The sequence below is a fragment of the Wolffia australiana genome, chromosome 3, assembly GCF_029677425.1.
Source record: "Wolffia australiana isolate 7733 chromosome 3, ASM2967742v1".
NCBI lineage: Eukaryota > Viridiplantae > Streptophyta > Magnoliopsida > Alismatales > Araceae > Wolffia > Wolffia australiana.
The window spans coordinates 1,065,408-1,079,435 of record NC_135837.1 but is presented as its reverse complement, the minus strand read 5'-3'; the positions used below and the strand labels follow the sequence as shown (position 1 = coordinate 1,079,435).

At 40.0% G+C, this 14,028-nt stretch overlaps 1 protein-coding gene across 1 annotated transcript; it reads right to left on the bottom strand.

Moving 5' to 3' along the window:
* Nucleotides 1-2,866: 2,866 nt before the first annotated feature.
* Nucleotides 2,867-5,419, bottom strand: LOC144701464 (palmitoyl-acyl carrier protein thioesterase, chloroplastic-like). Its single transcript, XM_078573271.1, has 6 exons — nt 5,318-5,419; nt 5,049-5,182; nt 4,822-4,935; nt 3,612-3,783; nt 3,320-3,388; nt 2,867-3,162 (listed from the first exon to the last, which is right to left on the bottom strand). Exons 1-6 carry the CDS (start codon nt 5,342-5,344, stop codon nt 2,911-2,913), a joined length of 768 nt encoding a protein of 255 aa, XP_078429397.1. The 5' UTR covers nt 5,345-5,419; the 3' UTR covers nt 2,867-2,910.
* Between the last annotated feature and the right edge of the window lie 8,609 nt (nt 5,420-14,028).

The window sequence follows — 14,028 nt, the reverse complement described above, 5'->3', positions numbered from 1 at the left end:
TATTTAATGAATTTGATCCAAAGGCCCTTCATGCATGATGAGCCCACATATCCAACCATAGAATTGCTTTTTAGACACCAAAAAATGTGGGTAGGGTGGCCCAGTTTACTGGGACCTATCATATTGGGCAAACAGGTTGATCTAATTAATCAGATGTTCAAGCATATCTGATACCTTTTATCCCAGCATTCGTACAAATGGGTTATGTGAAGCTTTAAATTTAATATTTCAAATTATAAATATGAATTCTTCTTATTTATATTTTAAATTTTACTCTAGAGGCAAGTGGAACATGGATGACTATTATGTCGTTCCCACACGTGATCCAACTGAGAAAAGTGTTATATGAGGACCTTGAGATCAAATATAGAATGTTTCTTGCCATTCCATGTGCTACTTATTTCTCCAAAACACAAGATCCAACGCATAACCCAAACTGGATTCCTCCTTTTTATTCTCCTTTGGGGGAGGGATCTAGGGAATTCGATGAATTGAGGATGTTAAGAATTTCTTCATCTTTTAATGCTTGAAAATCAACTCAAATAAGCTATCAAAATCATGAAAACTAAGAAAAAATATTTTAAGCTATCAAGGTCTTCATATCTCATACTTTGTAGTAAAAGCAGGTGAATTGATTAATCGCAATGCTATGCACTATTTTTTGCCTTTTAAGCTTTAAACTATGTATTCACATACAAATATTCTTTTGTGAATTAATATAGACAAACTATAATTAAATAATATATTAGGCTGAAATATGATAAATAAATGCTATTATGATGGATGTATCCCATTGTCAACAGCATTTTCTACTTTTAGTAGTTTCTGAATATTAAATTTGTCCCTGTCATAATTATTTTAATGTCAAAATTATTTCTCCTTTAGAAATATGTACTATGATACACCTGATAATCATACCTTATCAAATTTTCACTCAATTGTTTGATGACATGTTAATCTTGGTCCTCATTAGTCTTTCAAAATGGTCATCATCCTGGTTCAAATACTAGTTGTCTTAAGAAAAAAAGTAAACCATGATAAATTTTACCGAATTACTCTAAAACCATGAAGAATAAATTTCATAAGTAAAACTTAAAATTTACCGAAAAGATATGAAGGTTTTTTAGAGTTTTAAATTTTGAATAGATCTTTTGTTCTTAATTATTCCTTACGTAGAAAATTATTGCGAGTTTTAAAACACTACGAAATAATTGTGGATACAGAGTGAGAGAACAAGAGATCTAGAGATATTGAGTGCCATAGAACAATGGATTGAAAGGTTGATGGAAATATAGATAAGAGAATGAGAGATTGAGTGGGATACAGTTCCAGAGACACTCTCTCAATCTTTTTCTCTCTCACACTCTCTCCCTCTCTCACTCTTTCTTCCCATCTCACCCTTAACCTCAATAATTCATTTTTTTCCATCCTCTTACTATATTATTCAAACCACCTGTCTCACTGTAACATTCCGTCTTACTCTTTCATTCTGTTATTCTCTCATTCTTTCCCTCTTTCTCACTCCGTTTTTCTTTCTTGCCCTCTGACTCTCTCATTCTTTCTCATCCTCTCACTTCGTTATTCTGTATTGTTCTCTAACTCTCTCATTAATTCTCACTCTCTCACTCATTCTTTCTTGCTCTCTAACTCTTTCAATCCTTCTCACTTTTCTCACTCTGTGTTTTCTTTCTTGCTCTCTAACTCTCTCATTCGTTCTCTCACTCTCACTACGTTCTTCTTGCTTGCTCTTTAATTCTCTCATTCATTCTCACATTCCAACTTTCTCACTCTTTCACACTCTCACTCTCCAATTATCTAACTCTCTCCCTCTCACACTCTCATTTTATCACTCTCTCACTCTTTCAATCTCTCACTTTCTTACTTTCTGAAACACACACTCTCTCTTACTCTCTCACTTTCTGACTCTCTTTCTCTCTTACGCTCTCAATTGCCCTCTCTCATTCCCAATCTCTCCCTCTGCCACTCTCTCATTCTCTCAATCATTCTTACACTCACACTGTCTCCCTCTTTAACTCTCTCCCTCCCTCTCTCTCACATTCTCTCGCTCTTCTCACTTTCATGTCGCTTTCTCTCCATCTCTTCCTCCCTCATTCTCTCATTTTCTCAATATATCTCTCTCTCACACCATCTCTCTTCTCATTTTATTATTCAGATCGAGAAACGGAACCTGCTACGAATCAATAAAGTTGAGTAAAGCCGAGGTATTCTTGGGTTCTATTCAATTTTATAATCTTTCCTTTGACGTATGATTTATGCTTCTAGTGAAGAATAAATGATTTACACTATATGGATGAGTATGAAGGGCACCCAGAAATGATTTACACTTCTAGTCAACTGTAACTTTGACTAGTCAAGCTGAGCGAAATGATACTGGACTGAGATCTAGACCGAACTTCAGGTCTAGGTTTATGTTTTTGCTAAAATCATACCGCGCCCTTCCCTTCTTGTACTGTAGTGTTCTCACAATAGAAACTCAGAGATGTAGTTGAATTACAATAAAAAGAATACAATAATGATCCCCAGCTTTCACTCTTTCCCTCAATTTTATTTACTCCCATGGATCCAAACCCTTCAAAGAATATTTACAAGCAGAAATCCATAAATGTCGGCGACTCAAGCATAGTCACCAGAGTAACAATGGCTAGTCAACCTGATCCAATTGGTAACAGACTGAGATCAAGACTGGGCTGAACTTCAGGTCTAGGTTTAGTTTTTTACTAAAACCATACCACACCCTTCCTTTCTTGTACTGTAGTGTTTGCAGGATAAAAACTCCGAGATCTAGTAATAAATATGTTGTTTAAATTGCAATAAAAAGAATACAATAATGATTTTATTTCCTCCCATGGATCTTACCCCTTAAAAGAATATTGACTGCTGGGCAACTACTCAAGCGAATTCACCGGTGTTTGCTGAGTTGGCGAGAGGTCTTGACCACCACGTCGTCCTACCCCGGACGAGCTCCGGGCCACTCTCGAGCCGGAGAAGGTGGCTGCACTCCACGTCATCGTCCGCGTCAGCGTCGACGTGGCCTTCGATTGTAGTGAGAGATCGAACCTCTTCACCCTTCTGACATTCTTTCCGATACTCCATCACCAGGCCGACCAGCACACGACTCTCCATGATCGACGCGGGGACGTTCTGTACATGTATTTAAACAGATCAATGTCATGATACTAAGTTTTTGTAAAAATATTTTTATATTTCAATGTCATCATAGTAAGTTTCCGATGAGAAGAATGATATATATATATATATATATATCAAGGGGGAGAGAAGAGAAAAAGTTGGTCGTTACATTCAGGAGCCAGTGGATGTATTTCACATTGTTTACATGCTGGTTGCAGTCAAGGTCTGTCCAGCGGGCCTGAAATACCAACAGAGATGAATGGGTGGACGATAAAATAGATATATTGTTACTTCGGTAGGGAGAGAGATAGATAGATAGATAGATAGATAGATAGATAGATAGATAGATAGATAGATAGATAGATAGATAGACAGATAGATAGATAGATAGATAGATAGATAGATAGATAGATAGATAGATAGATAGACAGATAGATAGATAGATAGGTGAATGTTCTTACCTTTAAACCTGTGAGAACGTTAGTTGATTCCTCTTCGTCGATCTTCGATAGCTTCTTGTTGTCGTCTGGCATAATGGATTCTCTTTCGAAGAAGAATGGCGTTATTTCTGCTTTGACCTCTTCAGGCATTTTAGACAGTCTCCTTGTGTGCCTGTTCATCATTACCAACGTGCTGCATCCCCGACCAAAAGAGTAAGAATAACAGGTGTATTCGTGTGAGAGAGAGACAGATAGAAGAAATAATTTTTTTCTTTAAGGAAGATAGATTGAAAGCGTAGAAGAAGAAGAAAACAAAGTAATTTCTCATATCAAGGAAGAGAAACACATAAAATAAGAAAAAAATCATTTGTAAAACTCAGAGGGACAGAGAGAAAGAGGAGGAGGAAGAAGAAATAATTTACCATCCTAGGAGGGAGAGAAAGAGAAGAAGAAGAAGAAATAACTTACCATCTCAGGAGGGAGAGAAGAAGAAGAAGAGGAAGATGAGGAAGAAGAAGAGAGAGAGAGAGAAGAAGAAGAAGAAGAAGAAGAAGAAGAAGAGAAAGATGAGGAAGAAGTAAGAGCGAGAAAAAGAAGAAGCAGAAGAAGAAGAAGAAGCAGAAGAGGAAGAAGAGGAAGAAAAAGAAGAAGAAGAGAGAGAGAAGAGAGAGAGAGAGGAGAGAGGGAGAGGAGAAAAAGAAGAAAGAGGGAGAGAGGAAAAGAAGAGAGAAAAAAAAGAAGAGGAGAGAGAGAGAAGAAGAAGAAGAGAGGAGAAAAAAAAGAAGAAAAAGAGAGAGAGAGAGAGAAGAAGAAGAAGAATAAGCGAGAGAGAAAGAAGAACAAGAATAAGAGAGAGAGAAAAATAAGAATAAAAATAAGAGAGTGAGAGAGAAGAAGAAGAAGAATAAGAGAGAAGAAGAATAATAATAATAATAAGAGAGAGAAGTAGAAGAAGAAGAATAAAAGAGGAGAATAATAATAATAATAATAATAATAATAATAATAATAATAATAATAATAAGAGAGAGAGAAGTAGAAGAAGATGAATAAGAGAGGAGAATAATAATAATAATAGTAATAAGAGAGAGAGATAAGTTGTAGAAGAAGAATAAGAGAGAGAGGAGGAGGAGAAGAAGAGAGAAAGATAAGAGAAAGAGAGGAGAGAGAAAGAAAGAGACAGAAGGAGAGAGATAGAAGAGGAAGAACAAGAAGAACATGAAGAAGCCATCACCTTGACGCACTGGCAATGGCTCTGCCTGTGCGAGCGTCCCGAAAATACCACTCTCGCCGCATTCCATGCTTTCCGGCGGAGGACACCCAACTGTCTATTTCCACAACATCCTCCCTGACAAAACACCGGCTACCATTAACTTTAATCAAAGCAACACCCGAAATTCCAAGATCAGAAAAAAAAAAAATCAATCGCACAAAAACTCCAACATTGAAAACTCAACTCACCAAACTGGGTAACGTTCCACGACCACCTGAAGCTTCGCCACAACCCAGACGAGCCCTCTCTTGCTCATTTCTTGCGTTACTCCAAACCCATCGTGTAACACGCCGGTAACTCTTGCGTGGTTCAACGATGTCTCCTGAACAAATAAAAAACCAAAAAAAAATCATGGGCTACCACCTTGGAAGTCCTCTCCTTACACCCACTTAAGAAAAACTTCAAATTTAAAAATAAGAGTTATCGGCGTTCAATCATTGTTCAGAATATCGCCTACCTGTAAATGGTTCATCACCGTCACCATTGAACATGTTTTATCAGCTCCAACTTCGTATGATCTGATGGAGAAGCTCTGCCTGAAGATTAATCCCCCATGAACGAGCTCGCCCTCGTCAAACGCATACGCTGGCTCTTCCTTGATTTGTCTGCTAGTTTCCAATAACATTGGATTGATTCCCACAGAAACTAAGGACAGAAAGCCATCCTCAACGGTTAGAGAGCCAGTCTTCAGACTGTTCTTGCTTCCGTTGATTTCTTGAGCAGATTGCAAGCCGGCCTTAACGCGCATTCTCCCGGAGAACGACGTGTAACGTTTCGATTTCAGTCCCAGTTTCGTAGATTTAACGCAGACCTCTCCGGCAAGAACAGCGGCGGCGGCCATGGCTTGATAATAAAGCAGCTGATCAAGAAAACAGTAGTTAATACAGATTTTAATATGGACAAGAATCAATGGAATCTGGTTTATGATTTTTATCAGAGCACTAACGCCAGATTAATCCCGTATGTAAGTAGTTTAAACGAGGTGATCTATCGTTTAAATAGATAAATACGGATAAGGGAAATGACGACAGATTAAACGTTCGTCTACTCCAACCATTGATGGGGCTGATGAAATAAATACTAGGGAATTAAAACTCACCGTTTGAAGTTCTTGTTGCTTTTCTCCAACTTCTCAAGTGGAAACGATATTAACAAGAGGTGAGGAACAAGAAGAAGAATGCTGCGTTCTGCTGAGTGCAGATCAAGAACACCGGGCAGGGCATAAATATAGCTCTTGATACCATAACAATTATGGTATAATTTATTTATTCCCAGACTCGCCGCAGTCATCACACGATCTTGAATCTTGAGTGGTATAATTTATTTATTCCCAGACTCGCCGCAGTCATCACACGATCTTGAATCTTGAATCGGAGAAGTTAGTCTAACAAGGATTGCACTTGTTCTAAATTGTACGTCCGGAAACCAACGGCTGTCGTCCTTTTCTATGTTTGTAATTCTTAAATATTCTACAGTGGCGGCAAAAACAACGAGCTATACGCTCCTAGTTTTGGTTTTTGTTACAAATTTCATACCGCTCGTAGTCAAAATAAGAGTTCCATGGTCGAATATCTCACGACTCTGTGACTCGTGGCATTAATCGATTGAACAAAAGTCGACGTATCACGGCTCTAGCAGCGAAACTAAGGTGGGCCAGATGATTTGAACCTGTTAAGTCTAAAAAAAATACGTATTTGTCTTCAGGCAGATTTTTTTGAAGGTTGAGCCTGATAACCTCACCGACAAAAGATTAGGAATAATTTAAGGATAATATATTTGACTAAAATTTCTTCATATGCCTATGTGCGCACTATTTTAAACCTTATTTGAGTACATTGAGTTAGTGTGTTCAGTGCACGGTATAATTCATTTTGCACATATATATTATGTATATATATATATATGAGCTGATCGTTTTTAAGCTAGAGTTTTACTTTTATTGACTCGAGTTTGGATGTCTTATTTGAACCTGTTGTGTCTCAAAAAAAGACGTATTTGTTTGAAGACTGTTTTTAGAAGGTTGAGCCTGATAACATCTCCCATCATATTTTTGTGTTTAGCCATTTCTGAGTTAATCAATACAAGTTATAATACCTTGTAGAATGAATATTACATGACATGGACGACGATTCGGGATTCATGTAATGAAAACGAAGATAAATTAGATTAAACTAAAATGATGCAGCAGATGAATAATTAACAGATACAATAATTGATGATCTAAGATTAGGGTGGAGTCAAAGTCTATTGGAAGAAAACCCGTATTTTAGAAGTGATCATCTAATAGAATGTATATCAAATTGATCAAACGAGGAATTTCAACACAATATAACAAATTGAAAAATCTGATAGTATTCCAATAAATGGACTTATAATTAGGGAAGGACACGGTCTGGTCTCGGTCTGGTTTACCGGAAAGCTAAACCTAGACCTGAAGTTCGGTCCGGTCTCGGTCTCGGTCCGGGCTCGGTCGGGTCAGGTCTTCGGTCGGTCATGTTGACTAGTCAATGTTAAGTTGACTTGGTCATCTCACTGGCATCTAATGTCACCTCTGGTGCTGAAGCAGTGTTGAATAATGAGAGAGTGAAAGGGGGATAATGAAAGAGTGTGAGAATAAGAGAGGGAGTGACACTGAGATAGTGCAAAGGCAAAGAGAATACCACAGGAAGAGAGAGAGAGAGAGAGAGAGAGAGAGAGAGAGAGAGAGAGAGAGAGAGAGAGAGAGAGAGAGAGAGAGAGAGAGAGAGAGAGAGAGAGAGAGAGAGAGAGAGAGGAGAGGGGGAACGAGAGGGGGAGAGCCTGAGAGGGAAGTAAGGGGGAGAGAGGGAGGGGGAGCAGGCGAGAGGGAGGGAGTTCAATAGAGAGAGATTGAGAGAGGGAGAGAGTGTGTGAGAGAGAATGAGAGAGGGAGAGCAAAAGAGAGGGCGAGAGAGAGAGAGGACTAGAGGGAGAGAGGCGTAGAAGAAGAGCAGGAGAGAGGGTGACAGAGAAAGGGAGAGAGATGGAGTGACAGAGAGCGGGAGACAGAACGAGAGGAAGAGCAGGAGAGAGTTTGAGAGGAAAGGGGAGAGAGGGGGAGGGAGAGGGATGTTAAAGTCAATGACGCAGACACCTTGGCGTGCGTGTTCTCCTGGTCATCGTGAAGATACGGCAAAAGAAGACACGAAGACTCCAACGGGCCTCACAGGCCATCATCGTCAGCAACTTCCAAGACACGCGCCTTCCCCATGTCTAAGCAATCATGACTTAACCTAACCACAGTTGAGTTAACCTTACCATGGTTGGGTTAAGGTTTACTCTCGTAGTCTATAAATACACATACGATGTACTGAACAACCATCCTTCTCCTTTCTATTATTTCCATCAAGTTTGTTTTTGTCTTCTCGTGTGAAGTTCTTCCTTTCTGTCTCTAAGGGTGTAACCCTAAAGTTTATCATAGTATCAGAGCGTGTGGTGGAATCGATGGATCAGGAGCTCCTCGGAGAAGAAGGTATCTCTGAAGCGTCGTCCACAGACCCACAGTCTGCTCCGAGAAAAGTCGTCACTCTAAAGGCTCCTTCCATGATACCACCCAATGTGGTTACATCGCTCAAACTGTCGAAAGACAACTACGACTGAATCTTAAAATACCATCGATTACTAACACACATTACAGATGCCCCACCTCTTGAGGCACGAGATCCCGAAGATGAATGGTGGGATCGTGACCAAAATGTCATGGGGTTTGTTTTGTCGTCTATGACTGAATCAGTCATCGGTTGCGTCACCGAAGCATGAACAGCCAAAGCAGCATGGGATATTGTGGCAGAAAACTTGGCATCTTCATCCGAAGCTTGCATCCAAGAATTATTGGGGAGACTGCACACCCAACTCAAAGGTAATCATACGCTCGAAGAATACATTACACAGTTTTGCGTCATCAACAGTGCACTAGCCGCCTCTGTGGAAAAAGTGGATCAACGAACACTCACCCGAGCCCTACTCAGAGGATTGGGGCCTCAGTATGCACCAGTCATTACAACAGAGCTAGTGCACATCTAATGTCTCTTGAGACAGTAATCTCTCAACTGAGAGATCATGACTCTATGCTTGTTCGTCATCAAGCCCACAAGGAGCCTGAGTTCCCACCAATGGCAAATCAAGCTCAAGCAACCACAATCGGCAACAACATCCAAAGAAAAGCTAGAACTGACAACAATCGAGATCGTGGTGGTTTTGGCAGGAATGACAGTCGAGGATGGGGAAGACACAACAATCAAAGTCGACAAGCTCTGAGAAATTCCGAGAAAGAAGAAGGGGCGAGTTTATGAGCGAAAAAACTGATATTACGCAATTGTTACTGTCCATCTTGATCAGCCGAGTGAGTGAGCGTTTAGGCGCTTAGCGAGCATGCAGATTTAAGTATTTAACTGTATTCTACTTCTTGGGGTTATTTATTCCGTGACCTCTGACAGATGCACAAAGGTTATGAAAGAACCTCATATATACCTTGACAACTCAATCCAGAAACAAGATCAGACGTTATTCCGGTTCGTCTCCATTTTCGTGAAACTATTAGTCCACCCCGGTGAAATGCGGTTCCGACGTGCCTAGAGGTCAGAGGCGAATCCATTCACGCTCGTTGCGCCTCCCTTCTTTATTCGCTTTGCCCCTTCAGAACCTTCGGACTTCGTACCATGCATCACCTTCGGTGATTAGAATCGCAATCCAACAACTCCATAAAGAGGCGGCTGCGGTGGGAGTAGGCTCTAAAGTCAGAATGGAGGGCCCCCATTTTGGAATATAGGTGTCCGAGAATGGAACCGAGGTTATGGGAGTAAGTGGAGTTGGGCGGCGTTCAATTTCTATAAGGGATAGATACTTCTTCCCGGCCGGCGGTATCATTGATCGCCCGCTATCTGGCTGAGAAAAAGGTGGTCCAGAAGCTTGCGTTCTTGAAGAACGATCAGATCTTTCGTTTTGATTGACAAAATTTGGACCTAGCGAAAAGGATCACTTTTTTAATTCAAACCCCAATCTGCTCTCGCTTGCTGCTACTGACGGGGTCTCGGTTGATTTCCTGGAAGCGGAGAATCTTCAGATTCAGACGCGACTGATGGAGCTATGAGCAGGAGCAAGAACTGGTCATCGAGCACTAGAATGTTATGATCGATTCAATCGCTCATTCATACCACAAGATCCTCGCACGAATCAGAAATTCTTCACTGACAGCAAAAGCAACTACAACCGCCAAGCAAATCAATTTGATCGACATCGTCTACCTCGTCCACAAGCGTACAGCACTACTTCCTCTATATCTCCATCATCATCCTACTGGTACCCAGACAGTGGGGTAACCCATCATGTTGCAGTTGATCCCAACCTCCTGATCGATCCACAAGTATACACCGGCAATGAAAAACTATTTATCGGAGATGGATCAGGTTTGCACATCCTTACTACTAGACATGCATCCTTATAAAGTTCGCCTAGACCACTAGCTCTTCAAAACATCTTGCATGTACCATCGATCACCTGAAATTTATTATCTGTTAGACAATTTACTAATGATAATAACGTTTACATTGAGTTTCATCCTGATCAATGTCTGGTTAAGGATCGCCGTACCGGCCAGGTACTTCTCAAGGGACGCACTGAAGCGAGAATGTATCGTCTAGACACTACAAGTCAACCGCAAGCATATGTCGGGGAATGCAGAACAACAGATCAATGGCACGAACGCCTTGGTCAAACTTCTTTTAAAATTTTGCGCACAATGATTTCTCGTTTTGGATTGCCGTCTAGTCAAGTACCAAAATCTTATGTTTGTTCATCATGCGCTTTATCTAAAACGCACAAATTACCCTTCTCTTTATCTCTTTCTAAAACCGTTAAACCCGTACAACTTATGCACTCAGACTTATGGCGTCCAGCTCCAGTTAAGTCACATTTAAATTTTCATTATTATGTTTTTTTTATTGACGACTATTGTAGGTACACATGGCTCTATCCGTTGAAATCAAAAAGTGATGTTTTCAATATTTTTCTTCAATTTCAATCGTTCGTTGAATGTCGGTTTTCCACAAAAATCCTCTCCTTCCAATCTGATTGGGGAGGAGAATTCCAAGCACTTCATAAATATTTCAAAGATTACGGCATTCATCATCGAGTATCCTGTCCGCACACGCCTCAGCAGAACAGAACGCTGAGCGCAAGCACCGTCACATCATCGAGACGGGTTTGACACTACTCAACCATGCTTCTCTTCCACAAACTTACTGGGATGAACCAGCTGCCACCGCAACTTATCTCATCAACCGCATGCCGTCGCCAGTCTTAGAGCACCAATCTCCTTACGAACGACTTTTTCAAGGTATGTGATAACACCGTAAATTCGGTCTTTATTTCATGCTATTAGCCCAATTTTATGCATTTAAAGAGCTTAAAATGGGGTTGTTATCATCCATTTACATGAAAAAAGCTATTTTCAAGTGATTTCTAATTTTTCCCTAATTTTCTGTTAATTCTATGAATTTTAAGGGATTTATTTGAGCTTGAAATAATTACTTTTGAATGAAAATGGCAAGATTAATATTTGACTTCGAGATTTATCAGTACGGGGATGAATCAGAGAATTTTCTAGGATTTTTTACGATTTTTTAGGATTTTTCTGAGATTTATTTGAAGAGGAAATGCATATTTCTAAGAAAAAAGGTATATTTATAAGGAAACAAATGAGTATTAAGATAATTTTCGAACTTTGAAGCGTTTATTGTAAATTTTGTTGCAATTATACCCTCAAAACAGCTCTCGTCGTGGTTGCAGGTGTAAAGATGTTATTTAAAATTTTCTAGGGTTTTATTGCAAATGATTTAATATTTGTTTTAATATTTTTTGGAAAAAAACAGGAGGAGAGAGAATGCGCAAAGGGCATATACACAAATATTTTTTGGGCAGCGTCCATCCGTAATTGCTTGTTTTAAAATGGGTTTTGCCGCAAAAAGGCCAAAGAGTTTTCACGTGTCGACGTGGCGTCATGGTGGCCGTTGGCTGAGAATCCGACGGCGCTTGAGGAGGGTGGCGCCGGAGGTAAGTTCACCGCCACGCGGTGCGTATAACGCGCATGCACGGCGGTGACGTGGCGCTGCGCGTCGCCAGCGTGGCGAAAGGCATGCGCCACGCGTGCGTGTTATATTTATACTCCTGATTTGTTTTACCTTTTTTCTGTCTATTTTTATTTTTCGCTAGGGGGTACGTAGCGCAACGAGAAGGCACCCGCCTGAAGAAGTTGAAACGTCCCCGCCAATGAAAAGACGACACCTCAGCGAGCGGTTAGAAGAAGAAAAAAAATGATTTAATCCAATGGCTAATATTGGTTTAAATTCATTTATTCATAACTTTTGATCCATAAGTCTGATTGAGATGAATTTTTTATAGATTTGCTCGTCTTGATCCTCCTTCTATCTATATGTTGGATTATTGAGATCAAGCCTGCATTGATAGATAAATTTTAATTACTCATTAGGGTAAAATGGTAATTTTGCCATTTTACATAGGTATAAAAGCCGAATTTCGAGAGGAGGGGGTCATTCTTGATGGTTCTCTATCACAGCTGCAAGACAGAGAGGAGCCCCAGCCTGGATCAACATGTTTGGTACATTTCCCTTCTTTGTATTTGAATTTTGGTGCATTTTGAATGAAATTAGTTTGATTTCTTGATTGTTCTTCTTGATTCTGGTCTGAAACTCTAAATCGCTTGGCTTGAGCGGCATGTACAATCCCTGATTAGGATTGAGAGGAGAAATTGAGAGATTTAACTAGGTATTCAACTGCATGCCCAAAGAAAACTCTAAAAAAAACTTTGAATTCTAGGGTATTAAAACTTTGTTTTTTTTTATTTTTATTATCTAATATTGTAGTCAGTTCTGAATTATCAATTCTACAAAAACAAACAAACCAAATCAAAACTTTCTTCTTAAATCCCTCTAAAGTGAATTCCTTGATCCTCTCATATAGATCAATTAATTCAACTTAGAGTTCCCTAAATTCTTCTTCTCTTCCCATCTCTTCTACCTCCCTCTCTAAATTCCCTTTTCTAATTAGGTTAAATTGATCTTCATTGAAGATCAAGTTAGTCCTAATTATTAAAAAAATCATCAAATTGAACTCCTTACTAGCCTCCCTTGGACGATACCTTCACTCATCATTGTGCATCTTAAGTGAGGTTTTATAAATTTTATTGTATAAGCTAAAATTGACAACGACAAAGGTTAAAATTGCATAAATTTTATCCCTATTTTTGGCTTATCAGTATGCCCGACTTAATGTTTCTCAAAACATTTGGTTGTCTCTGTTTTCCCAATTTGCAAGCATATGCACCCAACAAGTTAGCAGCAAGATCAGACCGCTGCCTCTTTATGGGATATAGTGCACATCATCACAGGTACAGATGTCTCTCTCTCACCTCTGGTAAGATTTTTATTTCTCATGATGTTCTCTTTGATGAAAACAGTTTTCCATATAAACAATCTCAATTATCATCACCCGTCAGTTCTGTCCAAACTCCTTCACCTCCGTTATCATGCACACACCCTGTTTCAACCTCTGATCAACTACACTCTCTCATCCCACACAACCAGCCACCAATTTCACCCACCATCTCTCCACCTAAATCACCTATATTACCTTCACACGCGTCCTCTTCTAATCAACCTATGTCACATTCAACCGCTTCCAAACGCTCTCACTCTAACACCATCGCCACATCCAATCCCAACATTTCTACACCATCATCGTCCAACCCCAATAATTCTACATCATCCTCTTCATCAACACACATACGCTCCCTTAGTTCTCTTTATCGCCAAACTAATCATCTTGCCACCACTGCTCCTCCCGCTCACTGTTTGAGTGCCTCTACTCAACTCCGTGAACCTCAAACCTACGCGAAAGCATTGCAACATCCTTCTAGGCGAAAGGCTATGCTCTCTAATACCAAGCTATTGTTCGCAACCACACCTGGGTCCTTGTCCCTGCTCCTGCCACCTGCTCATCCATCCTTGGATGTAAATGGATCTTTTGTCTTAAAATGCACCCTGATGGCACCGTTGAACGTTACAAGGCACGCCTTGTTGCTTAAGGCTATCGCCAAACAGCGGGTATCAACTTCAATGAAACACTCAGCCTCGT